The sequence below is a fragment of the Hyperoodon ampullatus genome (assembly GCF_949752795.1).
Source record: "Hyperoodon ampullatus genome assembly, chromosome: 10".
NCBI lineage: Eukaryota > Metazoa > Chordata > Mammalia > Artiodactyla > Ziphiidae > Hyperoodon > Hyperoodon ampullatus.
In genome coordinates this window covers 85853149-85871994 of record NC_136923.1, presented here as the reverse complement: position 1 = coordinate 85871994, position 18846 = coordinate 85853149, and the positions used below count along the sequence as shown (strand labels likewise).

The 18846-nt window shown below is 43.2% G+C and overlaps 1 protein-coding gene across 5 annotated transcripts in view; it reads right to left on the bottom strand.

Annotated features, from left to right (window-relative positions):
• Nucleotides 1-18846, bottom strand: part of RIPOR2 (RHO family interacting cell polarization regulator 2) — a gene marked incomplete at both ends in the record, with an annotated part of 214228 nt that overhangs the window by 92252 nt on the left and 103130 nt on the right. For 2 of the 5 annotated variants that reach the window (XM_079712742.1, XM_079712745.1), the window contains one exon: nt 18465-18525. The exons of the other annotated variants lie outside the window; for them this stretch is intronic. In XM_079712742.1, coding sequence (XP_079568868.1) covers nt 18465-18525 — 61 coding nt within the window. Of the gene's footprint in view, nt 1-18464; nt 18526-18846 lie in introns of those variants that run through there. 5 annotated transcript variants of the gene reach the window in all.

Below are 18846 nucleotides of genomic sequence, written 5' to 3'. Positions count from 1 at the left end.
TAGTTTGCATCTGTTTTTCCCAGATCTCTTGCCCCATTCCCTGCCCTCTCACTTCAGAACTTTCATAACATCTTAGCTCTTAACATCTCCTGATATGTTGGGCACCTGCCACCTTGTATTACAGCTATTTGTGTAGAGTCGGATGGTTCCAAACATTTCTCCATTTACCTCATTCTAGAGATAGAAGCCTGGAAAGAAGCATAGATATGCAGGAAAAGTCCTGGGAGAAATAAGAGCTACTGCAGATTAGCATCAGAGCTAATAGGCTACCTAGGAAAAATCTGTGGGGGTGGGAGCAGGGTCTAACACCTCCCCTGGAGAGAAGCAGGCTTTCCATTTCCCCACTATGTTAGTCTGCTAGGGGTGCCATAACAAAATACCACAGACTGGGGGGTTTAAACAACAGAGACGCATTTTCTCACAGTTCTGGAAGCTGGAAATCCAAGATCAAGTTTCTGGCTGATTTGATTTCTGGTGAAGGTTCTCTAATTCATCTAACCTCAAAAACTTCACTGATCAAAGCATTCAGAGATTTCCTGGTAAAGCCCTTAAACCTCATCCAGGGAAACAGTGAAGGCCAGAGCTTGTTAGGCATTGGGGTGGGGATGTTATAGAAAACTCTGCTAGTGTGAGAGTTTGTCACTCTTTAACACCAATGGAAAGAAAGATTCCCTCCAAAGGAGTAACAGCTTAACACAAGTTCCCCTCCCCCTGTCCCACCCATGTATCAATTTTAATTTAAAAATCCCTAGGGGGCCTCCCTGGTGGCGCAGTGGTTGAGAGTCCACCTGCTGATTCAGGGGACACGGGTTCGTGCCCCGGTCTGGGAAGATCCCACATGTCGCGGAGCGGCTGGGCCCGTGAGCCATGGCCGCTGAGCCTGCGCGTCCAGAGCCTGTGCTCTGCAACGGGAGAGGCCACAACAGTGAGAGGCCCGCGTACCGCAAAAAACAAACAAACAAACAAAAACAAAAACAAAAATAAAAATCCCTAGGTAAAATGATAGCTATTATTTTAACAAGCTATTATTTCAACTCAGGTGCCAGGCACTCTGCTAAGGGAAGGAGCCACAGAGGTAAATAGGAAAGTCATGGAACCCGTCTCGGGGAGCCTGGTGGTGAGGACAGCGGTAAATAACTCAGGTGGGTGTTATGAAAGAGGAAGTACTATGGGTGCTATGGGAACTGTGATTATTTTTGGTGCCATAAAACAGGGTGTTTGAACTTCAGCAGCACTGAAAATGGTCTCTTCGAAAAACTGAATTTTATCCTGTTTTTCTCTCATGGGCATTTTTAAAGCCAGTTTTTGTTTAGGGAACAGAATTGGCAATGCCAGGCTGATTATTCTTTGCACCACCAATCAATCCTAGTAAATGCATAATTCATTAGAAGAAAGCAGAAGAGCATCCAAAGTGCAGCCAATTTAGTTTCCTTATTTAGAGCATCAGATATTTAATGCAGAATTCAGAACATGCCTGAAGACCCACTGCCATTGTGCAATGAAGTAGATGCTCTGATCAGAAGGTCCCGGACATTTGGTTATATCTAGGGACCTCTATCCAGTTATATTCCTATATATTCCTTCTGCCTATGATACTTCCTACTTCTACCTTTTTGCTCAGGCTATTTCCACTGCCTGGAAATTTTCCGCTGAGAATTGCCCATCACTTTTTCTTTTACCTCTGATGTTTGTCTCTGAAAACCCTGTCTAGCCTATAAAGCCCTGTTCAAACACTACCTCCTTCCCAATGCCTTCTTGGCCCTCTAAACCCTACCTGCATCCTCCTGCAAGTCCCTTGTGTGTCCCCTGAATAAGACCCTATCACACACCTTCCTTCTGTCATAAGTATTTGGTACACATCTCCTCATCAGTTTATAAATTCCTTGACGTCAGGAACTATGCTTAGTACCACTTACAGGATTGTAACCTCTATATTCATGAGCGTAGAGAATTGTCAGTGAATACTGACTACGTTAGGAATGAGAGCATACAGTGCCCCTGCTGCCTTCTGTCACCTTTTCTCTTGGAAAAAAGTGCCTAACAAGCCTGTATTTATTGACATCAGAGCTGTACCTACAGAAGTATGTTTCCACCTGACAAATGACAGCTGGGTCTTGCCTGCTGCTTTCTGAACTGGTGAGAGCAAAACCCCATTTTCCTTTGCCCATGTCTGGTACTGATGATAAGGTCCTCAAGGGAGTAAACATCTCAAGCTGTTGTTTTCTTACCACTGTCACACGCATCTGCTTGCACAATGGGAAACTAGTTGGGCCAACACCCTTAGCATTTTAGTATGTCCCGGGAGTGGATGTCCCAGGGGGGCTGAAATCAGGCCTATGCATTAAGGCAAATGATCCCAATCCTAAACCCTGCCTTCACCCCCACTTCTAGCTTCTGCACCAAGTGACCTGGAAGTTGCATGGGTGGAAGATAGCAAAATGTTCAAGGCTGACAGGAAATAAAACATGTCTTACATGTAGCAAACAATCCCCTTCTGTCCAGCAACCTGAGATTGGATTTCTCACACAGATTGGATTTCTCACACATTATTATTATATTACATGTAGAGGTCATTTTCTACAATAATACAATCTATAAAAATCACTTCCCAATTTTTTGGTCTCAAGACCCATTACACAATAACATAATCTAGACTAGCCATTTTATATAACAAATATGTATATACATATGTTTATGTGTATAGGTACTTGGAGGGCATTATGCTAAGTGAAATACATCAGACACAGAAAGACAAATACTGCATGATATCACTTACATGTGGAATCTAAAAAAAACACAACAAACTAGTGAATATAACAAAAAGAAGCAGACTCACAAATATAGAGAACAAACTAGTGGTTACCAGTGGGGACGGTAAGGGGAGGGACATTATAGGGAAAAGGGGTTAAAAGGTACAAACTATTGGGTATAAAATAAGCTACAAGGATATAATATGGGGAATTCAGCAAATATTTTTAATAACTATAAATGGAATGTAACCTTAAAAAATTGTGAACCACTATATTGTACACCTGTAACTTATATAATATTGTATATCAACTGTACTTCAATTTTAAAAAAACCCACATTTATATATATAACAGAATCTAGACTAAACACTCTTATATTTTTAAAAATTGTTGAGGACCTTGGGGACCCCCTGAAAGAGCCTTGGGAAACTTGATGGCTTCTCAGACTATATTTTGAGAACCTCTGCTCTAGACTGACAAACATTTTGGTAGAATATTAACTTTATAAATTCCTATAGCTCTGAACCCGGTAAGGCCGAAGGTAAATAGTATAAATCTAACAAATATTATTGCACAAAGATATTAAAAGAAGTATAAAATAATGCAGAATGAATGTAGAAGTGACTGGAAGCTATCACTATGCACGTGTAAACACAGTGCTAGGTACTTGACATGTAGACTCTTTTTAAGGTTCTAAAATGGACTTTTCCTTCATAATGAATCCCTTCCCTTTTCTCTCATTATTAGGGGAAACATAAAAGAAGAGATTTGTCTGTAAGGTTCTCCAAGGTGATTTATTTATATTGTGTCCCCAGGCCCCCTGCAGTCCCTGGCTTGCAGGTTGTCCCACGTGGCCCCTTCCTGTCCATTCTCCACCTTTCTCTCTCCTGCTTCCCGCCCTGGGGGTCCCCAGGTAGGGACCACATCAACGACTGCCCTGTGATGTCCAGAAGGGTTTAGCCAATGGGGAGCCCCAACAGGAGATCGGAAAAAGGTAAAGGAGTGAGGTGAGGATATTAATTACCTGGCTCCTCCCTCTGAGGTCACATTGGGCTGGCTGTGCCCCTTCGTAAAAGACAACTGCTCTCCCCCCCACCCCCTCAAGGCAGCCCTCTCTACACAGCTCTCTCTCCTTGCAGATTCTAGCAACCTCTTCCTCTCCCATCCTTTGGAGCCAGGTGGTGCTGGCCTCTCTCTGCCCTCTGGTTCCCCCACAATCCACCCGCACCTCTGTAAGTCATCTCTTTGCAAATAAACCTTCTTGGAGTTATTCTAATGGGAGCTATCAGTTTCCTGACATTGCCCCGACCGATACACATTAACAATAGTGTACTGATTATTGGAAAAAAAATTAAATCTGTTTTTATCCAGTCATTCATATTTTTAAAATATTTCTTAAGTAACTCCTTTAATTATTTTCATTTCTCTTTCAATTTTAGGCAAGATCTGTTGTTAATCTCATTCAATTCCTTTCCTCCTTATTGCCCCCCAACGATGCACAAATCTTTTCCAAGTTTGGTCCCTCCCTAACTCACGAAATTGAGATCATTAACTTCAGGAGGTGATTTTAGGAGGAATTACGGGCCCAGAAGCCATTTTACCTAAAACTTTGTCACTGGTTGTTAATCCTCACCATCTTCATGGACGTCATTCTGGAGTCCAACTCACATCGGAAACAGGTCTCTGAGGTTAAACGGCTGTCACTACCATTCAAGCAAAGCTAGAGAGAGCTGGAGAGAGTATCAAGGTACCTTAGAACACAAGGGAAAAATTCTGAAGCCATGACAGAGGTTCCTCCTGGCTGTTCGCTCTTCTCTACAGCTGCTCTCATATTCCTGCTCCTGGGCCTTGAGTTCAGCTGCATGTTTCAAAGGCCAGGGCCGCCTCTGTGAGGCCTGGAAACCATTAGCTATCCCTGCTAGCTTCAGCGTCCGGTGCCTCCCCCTACTAACATACATTTTATGCACAATCGGGATACTGGATACAAAGCTCCATCCCCGTGGGCCCCGCACAGTTTCACTTTGCAGAGGTGAAAGTGGAAATCTGACTCCTGCAGCCAGGCTTGCTCAACCCACAAAGCCTTCTTTGGTAGCAGGGACGAGACCTGGCCCCACTCCCCCTCTTTCCTTCTCTGCTCACACACAATCCACCTCCCTGGCAGCTTCGGATAGGAGCCGTGACAACAGGACAGGGCGCTGTTACCCTCCATAATTAGCCTGGCAGGCAATGCTGCTGTAATATCACAGCATTGACAGAGCTCTCACACCTATTAAATTTTTCACGCCACCCAAGTGTAATCAGCTGTCACATTTGAAATAGGTCATTTGCACTAAGGCTGCTTGGAGGTGAAAATTTCACAGGGATAACAACAGATCCAAGTGCTTTGGTTTCAGCCGATCTCCAAAGTAAGGGGCTGCTCCAAGCAATCCCCTATTAAATATCTTTCATTGAATTGCAGTTATGTTTTCATGAGCAGGAGCAGGAAGCATCTGGAACAGCTGTCTGCTGGCAGGCACGAGAGTTGTGGGCTGGAAGGCTATATGTCAGCCTCTTCCTTCAATGACCCGTCCTCAACGAGCCTCAAGGGGCTGCTTGAGGAAGATAAATCTGAACACCTGCTCTCGTTTATTCTCTGCGCCCAAGACGGCAGCCGGGTCAGAATGAGGATGTAAGCACTGGGCAAGGGCAGGTTTTAGAAGAATGAATGCACACAGGCCTCTCTGAGAAGTGCCTCTCAGCCCTGGGTGCCGCATTCAAAGAGGAATTCAAGTTCAGCAGCTGTGGGGCGTGTGCCTCTGCATTTCAGATCCTAATTCACAGACATCTGGGCCTGTTCGGCACTCAGGATACACTTGCCCTCTTGTTGGCACAGATATACTATTCAACTCAAGTGCCTGGTGGAATACAAATATTTGACTGGCTATTGTAAGGTCTGGAGAATTACTGGTGTGTTAATATGTTCTTTTAATGGTTTTTGAGGATACGAAAGACTATCTTACAGGAGGAAGAACAATTTTCCCCTAGGATTAGAGTAAAGTAAGCTGACTGAAGACACAGTTCATGGGATTTGAGTTAAAATACAAGCAAATGTGCTGATTGCTAGCTCTTGACCGTTAAATGGATACGTGACTGAGGGAGGCTGATAAATCTCCTTGGGGAAGGGAAAAAAGGCAGGGAGTTTAGCAATGGGATTGACCCCTTGCCTGCCTTCTATTAGGAGAATAAGAATAAAAACCTCTAAAGAGGTCTCTTTCAGCTGAGATGTTATGGATGTACAGCCTTGGAGCAAAAGGGCAAGAGATGCAAGCTTTTTTTTTTTTTTTTGCGGTACGCGGGCCTCTCTCTGTTGTGGTCTCTCCCGTTGCGGAGTACAGGCTCCGGACGCGCAGGCTCAGTGGCCATGGCTCACGGGCCCAGCCGCTCCGCGGCATGTGGGATCCTCCCAGACCGGGGCACGAACCCGGGTCCCCTGCATCGGCAGGCGGACTCTCAACCACTGCGCCACCAGGGAAGCCCAAGCATTTTTTTTTAAATAGAACTTTATTGGAATATAATTGCTTCACAATACCGTGTTAGTTTCTGTTGCACAACAAAGTGAATCAGCCATATGCATACATATGTCCCCATATCCCCTTCTTCTTGAGCCTCCCTCCCATCCTCCATATCCCACCCCTCTAAGGTCATCTCAAAGCACCAAGCCAATCTCCCTGTGCTATGCTGCTGCTTCCCACCAGCCAACTATTTTACATTTGGTAGTGTATATATATTGATGTTACTCTCACTTCGTCCCAGCTTTGCCCTCCCACCCCATGTCATCAAGTCCATTCTCTATGTCTACTTCTTTATTCCTGCCCAAGATGCAAGCATTTTTACATGGTGAGCATAGCACCAAAAGCAGAGAGGCCACATGAAGATGGAAAGGTCATGGATGCATTTCCACAATTATTCTATCAGAACAGTGCTCCCAAGGATGTTAAGCGCTCTCCTTCAAATATTCACCTTCAAGAAGCCTGCCCAGGGCTTCCCTGGTGGCACAGTGGTTAAGAATCCGCCTGCCAATGCAGGGGACACGGTTCGAGCCCTGGTCTGGGAAGATCCCACATGCCGCAGAGCAACTAAGCCCATGTGCCACAACTACTAAGCCTGTGCTCTAGAGCCTGTGAGCCACAACTACTGAAGCCGTGCTCCACCGCAACGAGAAGCCTGCGCACCGCAACAAAGAGTAGCCCCTGCTCGCTGCAACTAGAGAAAGCCCGCACACAGCAACGAAGACCCAACACAGCCAAAAATAAATATAAATAAAATAAATAAATTTATTTTTTTAAAAAAGAAGCCTGCCCAGATGATCCACCCCTTCCCCTGATCTTTCCTTTAGTTTCCTTTAAGTGTTTATGCACAGTCTGTATTGCATTCCCCAACTCCTGGTTTTATGGAACAGCCCATATAGGTTATATAGCCCAATCCCCATAAGCTAGAGATAAATCTATGAATAATTCTCATTTATGCATATGCTGCTTTATCATCAACATTTCAACAGATATTTCCTAGTGCCCACTCTTCTGGGCACTTGGAGTGGGACTTCATGAAGTCATCCACTATTTATATCTAAACTATCCCAAAGTGGACTCCTGCTTCCCCAGCATGGCCATACTACCCCAATGCAAGCCTGCTTCTCCAGCAGCCTTCCTCATCTCAGTAAAGAGCAGCATCATCCCTCCAGATGCTTGGGCCAGAGTCTTGGAGACATCCCTGGTAACATTTCCCTCCCTACCTCCAGAATTCAATCGGTATGAGGCCTGCTAAGTTCCCACCAACTCTCTCCTGGACTGTTGCCATCCTCTTCTAACTGGCTTCCCTGCTTTTGCCCTTTATGCCCCCATTTTAATTTTCCAGACAGTAGTCAGAATGATCCTTTTTTTTTTGCAGTACGCGGGCCTCTCACTGCTGTGGTCTCTCCCGTTGCGGAGCACAGGCTCTGGACGCGCAGGCTCAGCGGCCATGGCTCACGGGCCCAGTCGCTCCGCGGCATGTGGGATCTTCCCGGACCGGGGCACGAACCCGCGTCCCCTGCATCGGCAGGCAGACTCTCAACCACTGCACCACCAGGGAAGGCCTGAACTCTTTTTATAGTAAGATATTTTTCCCCTCCAGCAAGTTAGAACTGCTCAGAGATGCCTAATAGTGCTAAACATTCCAGCTCCTTCCAATGCTTAGCAACCGGGAGCCGAGTGGCCCCCACTGAACGAGCGAGGGTGTGTGTGGTGGTGCTTTTCGCTCTTTCCTTCGTGCCTGTTTTGAAAAGGCTTCCTTGTCCTTGAATTAACATGCAGGCTGAGTGGACATCCGTGGGTCTGCCCTACAGACAGAGGGCAGTGGGCAAGAGCCAGGACTGTTTTGGGGATGATCAAAGCTCTGCTAATCCCTTGTAATCTCCTAACGTAAAGGGGATATATTTCCAATTTGGTTTCTTTGAAAGATGCCCCCAAGGTTGGCACTCTCACTTTTTGATGAATTGGGAGACTTGGAGTGGTGTGTGGAAAAGCCAAGAAGATGGCCTTGAGTCATGTTCGTGCCTCAGTCATCTCGTGCAAGGAGGTCCAAGGGTTTCAGATCTCGGCGACAAAGAACCCAAAGAGTCAAATGAGGAGGAGAGTGCCTCGAAGTCATGCAGAGGAGTCAGTGGGAAGGACCCTGGACACCTCCTGTGCGTCACCTTCTTTCACCTCATTTATCGGTGGGCTGGGAGAACCGGGCCTTAGTCCTCCCGTGTGTCTCCCCTTACATCATGCTGCCTTCTCTGCCCTCCCCCACCCAGCGCATTCTGTCTTTGGTTTTGTCTTGGACTGTTAATTTTTCATCATCCTACCAGTTGGTGTTACAGAGCAATGTAATATGGGGACATGTGTTCTCTTAAAAATAATATTTAGGGAGGGAGGGAGACACGAGGGGGAAGGGATATGGGAACATATGTGTGTGTGTGACTGATTCACTTTGTTATGAAGCAGAAACTAACACACCATTGTAAAGCAATTATACTCCAATAAAGGTGTAAAAAATTTAAATAAAAATAAGAGGGGATAAATCTTCTCTTAAATGGGGATTTTAAAATGATAGGACCCTCTCACCAGACATGAAAAGGGGAAGAGCTAGTGGGAGAGATGGTTAAGAAACTCTCAATGAACTTAAGAGGCAAAATGATGGAACGTGATGACCTAAACCAGGGGTCAGCAGGCTTCTTCTGTAAACAGTCAGATAGTAAATATTTTAGGCTTTGGGGCCAAGAGGTAAAAAATGAGGAAATTGTATACTTACATATAACAAGAGAGAAGACAAACTTTCACATTTTTATGGACAAAATTCAAAATATAATAATTGAGCTTTTTTTTTTTTTTTTTAATAACACCAGTCTACTAAGAAGAAGAATGGAATTCTTTTTCTTTGGGATAACATCTTGCTTAATTGAAGTTCAAGGTCAATGTCCCCTATCATCAAATCGATTGCAAATGTCCGTCTTTTTGTAAAAACCATTTATGGCAGGTGGTACAGAAACAGGCAGTGGGCTGCGTCTGGTCTGCAGGTTTGCCATCTCCTGCCCAGGCCAAGAGGTGGGTAATGAGCTACTCACTCACTATGTGCAGTTTTCAATATTGCCTGGGTAGCTTATAAAGGCACAAACATCTGTCTTTTGGGTGTATCGTTAATGTTAGGAAGACACGCAGGGCTTTTTTCTGTCCTCTGCACTCTAGTCCGTGGTGTAAATGACAAGATGTGTTGTCTTTTCTCATACAGAAGAGGATGCTTCTGACCTAGCAGCAGCTGTCCTTCCAGGAATGGGGAGGACCCAGTCTCCCCTCCTACAGCTGGGACCATTTCCAGCCTGACCAGTTATGTGCCCTAGTCCTAACTTTTATTGAGTGGTGCTCAATAAAGATTTGGTGATTAGTTCACAGCGGGTAGATCCCATTAACTTGCTCTCTGTCCCATGAAGTATTATTATTAAACAATTGAACTAATGTTTGTCCTCCTGTAAACACGTGTGCACATTAATATATTTACACACAAATATACATAAACAGATTACCATGATTTCTCCAGGAGGTTTCACCACTGAAAATATTTTAAAAAACAATGGAAGTGAAAACAAAGCAAAACACCACTAGAGGAAATGTTGTAGAGGCTTTGTTTAAAATCTTAATTAGGGCTTCCCTGGTGGTGCAGTGGTTGAGAGTCTGCCTGCCGATGCAGGGGACACGGGTTCGTGCCTCGGTCCGGGAAGATCTCACATGCCGCAGAGCGGCTGGGCCCGTGCGCCATGGCCGCTGAGCCTGCGCGTCCGGAGCCTGTGCTCCGCAACGGGAGAGGCCACAACGGTGAGAGGCCCGCGCACCGCAAAAAAAAAAAAAAAATCTTAATTACTGTCCTAAAATGCCATTAACATATGTATAATCCAAGTTTCAATAAGTGTTATCTTTAAATTAGAAATGGTTTAACAAATATAGAGAGCCCAGCCTTTATCAAATTACTTTTTAAAAAGTACTCTGTAAAGCGGCATGCAGAGGCAGTAACTGTGGTGTGTTTACCCCAAGTAAATATTTACCCAGGAGAAAGGGCCTGTGTATTGTTAAAGATACTGTTAAAGATATGATTCTTCACCTCCAGCATTCCTGACCAAGGCAAAGGGGACTCTCTCCACAAGAAAACTGCCATAGCTTATATCACTCTTTAATACTCAGAGGATTTTCAGAGGGAGACCAGATTGAATAAAGCAAAAAAAAAAAAAAAAAAGGTAAGAAATCACAAATTTATTTTGTGCCAAGTGAAGGGGTTATTCTGAGTCCTGCCTTTGTCAAATGGTGGAGGTCGGATAGCAGCCAGGCTTGTTAATTCATGAGCCAGACGCACCTCTATATTCCCAGGAAAGCATTTGAAGTGAGCAGTCTCAATAGCTGTGCTCTCATCAGCTTGTGTCTTTGTTAATCACAGGCCAAGGGTAGAAGAGGAGAATTGTATAGACTTGGGAGACTGGGACAGCTGAGAAAATCACAATTAAAAAATCACTGACATTTATGTAGTAAGTCCTTACTGGTTTTCCATTATCGCATACATTATCTCCTTTAACTTCAAGCAGTTTGTGTGGGGAGGTGACCACCACCACCGCCACCATCTTTATCACATCACCGTCATCACCACCCCAGCATCATCACCATCACCATAATTATCATCATCTCCAAGTGGAAGAAGGAAAGTGAAGATTCTGAAGGGTTAGGTAACTTGCCTAAAGTCAAGCTACTAGTAAGTTGAATTAGGTCTTTTGAGTCCAAATATTTTGCTCTTTCAGCTATGCTATCTTCCCTCAGTTTGGAAGTCTGAATGGTAAAAAAAAAAAAAAAAAATCGAAGATTTACAAACATGGGTGGCTCTAGAATTTTTGGATGCCAAGTGCTTAGTACAGCAATATGGCCAGAAAAGGGGTCTGTCCTCCACTGGAAACTGCAGCGTAAGCATATGGTTATTTTATTCAGATTATAGAGTTCAAATCATTCAAAATAGCAATGTTTTCTGAAAAAGCTTTTTATCATGCTTTATATTGGGACTCTAAATTCTAATTTATTTTTTAGTCTTTAGAGATGCTAATGGAGATTAATAGCGGGCTGAGGCATGCCCCACCTCAAAGACATCCTTGGTAACCCTGAACATATAAACCAGAAGTTGAAGGAGAAGAGATTGTTTTTCAGAGATTGTTTTTCATAATATTTCAGTCATATAATTGATCTGAAAGCGGTTAAAAGTGCCTTCTACAAATCCTATCTGCATATTTGATTCTTTGGCACACTTTTCTTCAAATGCCATTCTATCAGTTCGTTGTGCTGTTATAAATAGGAAGGAAAATCCCACCCTAGAACATGTTTTCATATTTACTCCCTCTCAGAGTTTCCTGAACGCCAATTCATAGAGAGAAAAAAAATATCTTCAACTGCTCAACCAGCTGACTCAATTTATGATCTGAAAGTCAAGTTATTTTCTTCCTGGTTCTCGGCTCATCACTTCTTACACTGAATGGGCAGTTTAGAATGACGTCGAGAGGGAGAAGAGACCAGCCGGTGTCCCCCTGTTGCTGTTTGAGTTGTACAGTATAAACATTTAAACTCTGAACTCCCAGTGATCCAAAGACTAAGAAGGAAAGATTTGCAGTGAAAAGATGGCACCATAACCTTGTCACTTTCCAGAAGGCAGCAACTTGTTTTTAGTTCTCTTTATTTTATTTAGAAATAATTATTTCCTAGGGTTAAACCTCCTAATACAGCAGAGATGACATACCCTCAAGATCTTTTCTCTGTTTACTAGGTTATCTATTAATGACAATTTTTACAAAGCTTGACACAGTGTTTTCTCTCTCCCTCAGATGGGAAAATAGACACCTCACCCTGCCAAAAGTTCACATTTTCCTCACTTTTATAACATCTAGAATTTTTTACTTGTATCCATCATTGACCTTCAAGTGTCTTCTGCCTGAAGCCTCTGTTAAGCCAGTTGAGGCATGAAAAAGCGTAAGATATGGAAAGTCCACACGTGAGAGAATGACGATAATATAAATTATCACTAACTTGCCTTCTGGAGTGAAGCTGGCCATTATACCTGCCTTTTGATTGTTATCCCAGCGTATATGTCAAAATCTTTCTCTTAAAAATATCTAAAAGTGATCAAGTAAATTGTCGTTTTTCTTGAAGGGAAATTCTTGATGAGTGATGAGATACACTCTGTCTACACAGCACAAAGTGAAGTGGTTTTTCAGCTCAAACGACCTGGTTTGTCTATCAACAAGGATCAAACACTTCAGATTCTTGACAAATCCCTTCACTCTGCAGTGCACACATGGTATGGGATCATCACCCTCCTAGTCGGCCAGGCATCTCCACATTTCAGGCGCCCCAGAAACCAGCCCCCAATCCAGCCTGGAACTTACTGTCGAGGAAGTACGTGAATGTTCAATATCCCACCAGCCCCTGCATTGTGGTTTCATTTTCTTCTGTCCATTTTTACCTGACAGGACCAGTCACTATTTTTTTTTTTTCTTCCTCCCTGTCCTTCTGGTACTTTAAATAGTCATTTCAACTTGACTCAACTAATACCTTTTCCTTCTTTAAAATCTCTCCTGAAACCAACTGAATTGCAAACATTTTCATTAAACATCACAGCTGTTTGGTAAACAATCAATAGACAAAATTTAGCCATCCAAAAATAAATGAGAAGTGGAATAAGCCTACACTTGCTAAGCACAGTAAAACATGTGAGGTATAGGTAACGTGATACATCACATTTCTTTAATAAATAGGTTGACTTCAGTAAGTGAAGTAACTCCCATCAAAGAGCAGGGGCAATACCCCAACTTATTTCACTGCTTTGATCATAACAACTACACATTTCTTTTTTTTTTTAAACTATTTCCCCCCCCACACAAACAATGGGTATGCATATACTTGTAGTTTTCAACTCAAGTCCTGTAGAAGATATACTCAAGGCTATCTCATACTATTCCTAAAAAGACTTTACTGGCTGCTTATAGAGATACTAAATAAGCATTTAAAATGCTTTCTTTGTGATTCTGGGCCCCTTTTTGGCCTGATCTAAATAAGTCACCCTGAGGTCACTGGGGGCCATAAATCAGGGGGGGTGGACTGGTGGCTAAGACAGCCTGCATAGCTTTAGTGCAATGTGCTATTTTAGTTTGTGCCCCTGAAATGACACCATCTCTTTGGCACCAGCCAAAGTAAGCTTCCTAGACATCTATGGGAAGGGAATGTTTTGCAGTAATCCAAGGCATAGGTCACACAGGCATGAAATATTGTGGGAAGGTCTGTGTCTGCTCCGGACCCTGTGACAAATAAAGTAGGGAAAACGACTTCCAACCAAAACGTTTATCCAGGATTCCAGGAATGGAAATTGACCCAAGCAATCTTGGCAAATTGTGAAAGCAAAGAGTGGTCAACTTTTTTCAACCCAGGAAACTAAGGCAGCCTCTTCCTATCCCTTCTCCAATCCCATTACTTGGGTCCACTTGAGAACCCCACACATGGATGTTTTTGGGAAAGGGCTAACATAGCTAAATAACAATTATTATATCTACATGCTATAAAATGTGGCATAATCAAACAAAAAGGTCCAACTCTCTCTCTAACCAAGGCACATACACTTTTATGTTCTCTTTCTCAACACTTTTTTCATAGAGGGTGTGGACTTAACCAGTCTGAACTTTCAGGATTTATTGGTTTTGTACATAATCTTAATTTAATCTCTTCTTCCTTCTTTCTTTTAATTTTGGAAAGGGCAAATGTAATTCAGTAAATATCAAAACGTGCCAGATTACAACAGGTTGCATAATTGTTTACCCATTTTAAAAAATCTACCTTGGCTTCGTAAGCAGTTTACACAGAAAGACAAAGTGGGCACGTATTCTATGCTTACAATTCTCTTTTTGTTAAAACTTTTGCAATTTTCTTGCTCTCTCTGAGCTGAAGATCCCATTGAAAGGGAAAAAATTGCTAACTTACTTGGCTTGGGGAAAGGAGAGAGGTTTGGTTCGAAAGTGTGCGGCATTTTTTTTCAAGCATCTGTCAGTCTCTTTAAGAGCGACAGGCAGCTAATGGTCGAGTGGACTTCCCTTTGAGTTTCTCTCTATCTGGGAGAGTTCTTCTCCTCTGGGGAGTCTGAAACAACTTTCCTAGATACTGTAATCCAGGACAGGAGAAGTATTCTTATGCTATGCTGCATTGTACCAGAACATTTGAAGGTCTGGCAAAGCTTTGCAGTTTCCTGTGGTCTTTTTAGAAGCAAGATTTTAAAAGACATGTACGTGTCCAGGGACTATATAAGCCTGAGAAATACTTTGCACACATGACCGTGAACTCGTGGAGTTTTATTATTCTAATCATTGCACTTGACCACAGATTACCGAGCGCTGCTAAAAACAAAGGCAGTGAGGGCTTGTGGTTCTAAGGAAAGAAGGACTGCAACTTTAACTTGTGCCAAGGAGTAGTTCTGACTGCTAACCTACTGGCTGACCACCACCTGGGGAACTGTTTCCTCCCACACACGAATCCTGTTCTGTTCTTGAGAGCTGGCCAAGGGCCTCCACTGTGCGTGACACTTTTTTTCTATTATTATTATCGCCATCATAATTGTTAGAGTTATCATTACTATTATTATCCATCCAGCTATTTCTACTAACATACACCAGACTGGCTGTCAAGAAGGCACAGTGACAAAAGAGATGAAAGCCTTTTAATTTGATAAGTTTGAAACAACAATGGGAAAGGAGCCCTCTAATTCCAATGACTGGTTTTTCAATAGCTTGGTAATCAAACCAATCACTCCCCCAGGAAGGAATAAAGCCTACTGGATAGTAACCATTTTCTAAATGGCATGGTGATATAAAAATAAATAAATACATAGTGATATTTGGAAAGCCAACCTGAGGTGGGGGTGGGGGAGGGAGGGAGAGAAAGAGGAATAAAATATTGGGGTTTCTGGTGGGTAGGTGGGTGACTGCTTTTCTTTCTCTCCCTCTTCCTCTCTCCCTCTCACTAATCATATGCAACGCTCCTCTAGAACAAGAGCAAAGTTACACACCAATGCTTCTTAATTTCGTGAACTTTAACATTTTCTTTAACCACAGAAAACAATAGCTGAAGCAAACAGGATCTCAGAAAGGCAGTTAAAAAAATATATTGTGAGCATGACTCAGTTTTTTCTTCCCAGATCTTTATGTGGTCCATAAATCTAAATGGATTATATATACTTTTAACCAAATGGACCTAAATTCTAAATTTGTGCTTTTTTTAGGGGGAAAGGGTCCTTTAAAAATGTGTCCATTGCAAGGAAATATTGTTGCCTTGGTAACAAGCTCCTAGGCATCTTCCTTCCTTTATGTTAGAGGAAACTCACTGGACCGAAAGCTTTCTGCTTTCTTAGGCATGTTAAAGTGAGCTAAAAGCATGGAGGAAACCTAGAGCAAGCTTGAACTCTTCTAGGTAGATGTATGCCACTGTGCAGAAAAGATGAAGTAATAGAATGCTGGAGCTTTTCAAATGAGATCTGAGAGATTGGGTAATCAACACTCTTGTTTTAGGTAAAAAATGAGGCTCAGCAAGATTAAGTGACTTGCCCAAGATCCTACATCTACATAACAGCAGGTGCAGGGCTACAATCCAGGCTCCGAACAACTTGTCCAGTGCTGTTTCCACCCAGGCATACATCTGAAAATTGGTTTATGAACTGATTTTCTGTAATAAGTCCTATTCTGAATATACTAGGTTAGCCAGACATGTGAAAAAACTCTGTGCAGAATTCCTTTCATACATTGCTTTCTAACCTATTCTAAGAACCCATTTTTGTGAATACATAGTCAGAATTAGTATTTATTGAGTGCTTACCATGTTTGAGGCACTATTCTAAGCACCTTCCCTGCAACAATATTTAATCCACACACCATCCTAGTAAGTTAGTACTCCATTTATAAGTGAGTCAACTGAGAGAGAGATTAAGTAACCAGCTCAAAGTCATAGAGTGAATTAAGTGGCAAAGCCCAGGCAGTACAAGCCTGGAGAGGAAGCTCTTGACTATTACCCTGCAGGGAGCTTACTTAAAATGAAGGAACTACCCGGACAAGCTTTCACATAAATAGGCAAACATGATCCATGACTCTGAAAACTGAATACAAATATGCTGGATGTTGGACTTGCAAGGATTCTCTCTCTAATCTTTAGAGATTAAGTTAAATGAGATAATCAGTCTGGAAAGTACAAAGCATATCACCTGTGAAGTACAACGCAAATGTTATGAATCTATTATGAAGATACTCTGTACAACCCAATAGGTATTATTGTCCCATCTCACCACTGAAGAAACAGAGGTTTAGTTTAGCAGTTACCTTGCTTATATCACATAGGTAATAAGAAGCAAAATGAGAATTTGAATCGGAATCTTGTCTGACTCCCAACTTGACTCTTTACCGTGCTGTTGAGGTTGAAATAATCACCGTGATAATCATGAATGCTCAAGAGAGAGATTTTACTCATCAAGCCCTGCTTTGCTGAAGTCTTAATTCTTTCCCTCAGAGTGGGGCCGCTCACCTATCCGTCTATAGGTGGCACTCTTTAGCACTGTAGCCATTGGTAAAAGAGAAAAATCCCTTTGGGGGAAAGAAATGTGGCCTGGCGTTTTGGAGGTTGGGTAGATAATTACCAAATTGTCCCATTTAGGCTTATCTTCTTAGTTGTAAACATGTTCTAATTGCTGAAGGGAGTAACTAAGTATGTATACACAGAGAAAACATCCTTTTTTTTTTTTTTTTTTTTGTGGTACGCCGGCCTCTCACTGTTGTGGTCTCTCCCGTTGCGGAGCACAGGCTCTGGACGCGCAGGCTCAGCGGCCATGGCTCACGGCCCCAGCCGCTCCGCGGCATGTGGGATCTTCCCGGACCAGGGCACGAACCCGTGTCCCCTGCATCGGTAGGCGGACTCTCAACCACTGCGCCACCAGGGAAGCCCACAGAGAAAACATCTTTAAGTAGAAGTGAAAGCTGAGGAATGGAGCCTAAGATCAAACTTCGAGTCAGAGTGGCTCTACCTGTCATCCAAGTAGAGCAACAGCTTGAGAACATGCCAAACAGCAAGGAAGCTGGGGGAGATATTCTTTAAGCTGGTTGAAATTGTGGTAAAAACCCAAATTATGGTTTTAAATATTTCTGAGGCTACAACAAAGTAATGTGAAGACAGACATCAGTAATGGTTACCTCCTAGATGACTAGATCACAAGGGCTTCTTATTATGCTATACTCATTCATTTGTCTTCAATGAACTTGTACTACTTGGGTAACTGCAAAAAATTTTACTAGAGCTCCTTTAAAAAATTACTTGATAAGAGTTTTTAAAAAACTACCAGATACGGATCTTGCGGAAACCAATGAGTTTATGGGGTCCCGAGTCCAGAATGCCATTTCTTTAGACAGTTCCAAATTCTTGAAAAGCTCTTGCCTACAGCCCAACCTCATAGGCAGCATTTGATTACAAAGCATCTGTAGATTACAAGATTAGCCATTTCAAATTGCAACCCTTACAGTCAAATCCCACAACACTGGTCTACCTGGGGAAACCTAAGCGGTGCAGTTGATGTCAGAAGCTAGCATGGCTGCTGCCTCCCAGCCTGGAAGAAGAGGAAAAGGGAAAGGCAACCGAGAGAGAGTTGGGGTGCCAAATAAGCCCACGGAAGAGTGGAGAGGGCAAGACCCAAAGGCAGAGAGAGAAAAGAAGGAGAGGTGGGTACTGCAGAGCAAAGCAATATGGCACCGTGGGGCACCATCCCCGGCCCATCTGTCCAACTGCTGCCCTGCAGTCCTGCTGTGTGCTGAGCACGGAGACAGACTTATTTCCTTAAGGTGTTAGACAAGAGAGCACAGAAGAGGGACAAGGGGAAATTTTAGTACTATTTTCTACCCTAAACTAAACCTTTGGCCATGACTTAAAAAAAAAAAAATGTATTTGGAGGAACCATTCAGTTCCCTTGTCCCGGGTTTTGCAGTGTACTTCTGGGGTGCCATCCCATCCAGGATGCTTTCAAAGTCCTCAAGTCCCTTACCCAAGCCGGGCCACAGTTTCCAACAGTGTCAAAGCTAAGCAAAGTAGATCAGAAAGGCTCCTGCCAGAATGACGTGTTTACCTTCACCAAAAACATCATCCTCTTCATCCATCGGGAGCTCCTTGGAGTCTAGATACTGCATCTTGGAGCCGGCAGTCAGCGTGTGCAGTGGCCTCAGCAGCTACCCTGCCCTCCGAGGTGACTTCCTTTTCCCAGGTTGGCTAAGCGCCCCGAGAGGGCAGCGTCCGCCTCTGCCCTCGAGAAAGCAGCTTCATTCATGTGAACAGGCTGCGTGAGCCTTTTGAAGAGTGCATTCCAGGTGGGGTAATTTTCACCACTGAGAAGAAAGAATTTTTTTCTTTTTCTTTTTTTTTTTTTTTGGAAGGGGGCTGCAGATCCGGTTGGAGCTGAACAGAGATAGCGCTTAAAGTCTGAGGGCAATGAATTCTATTTCAAAGCGACA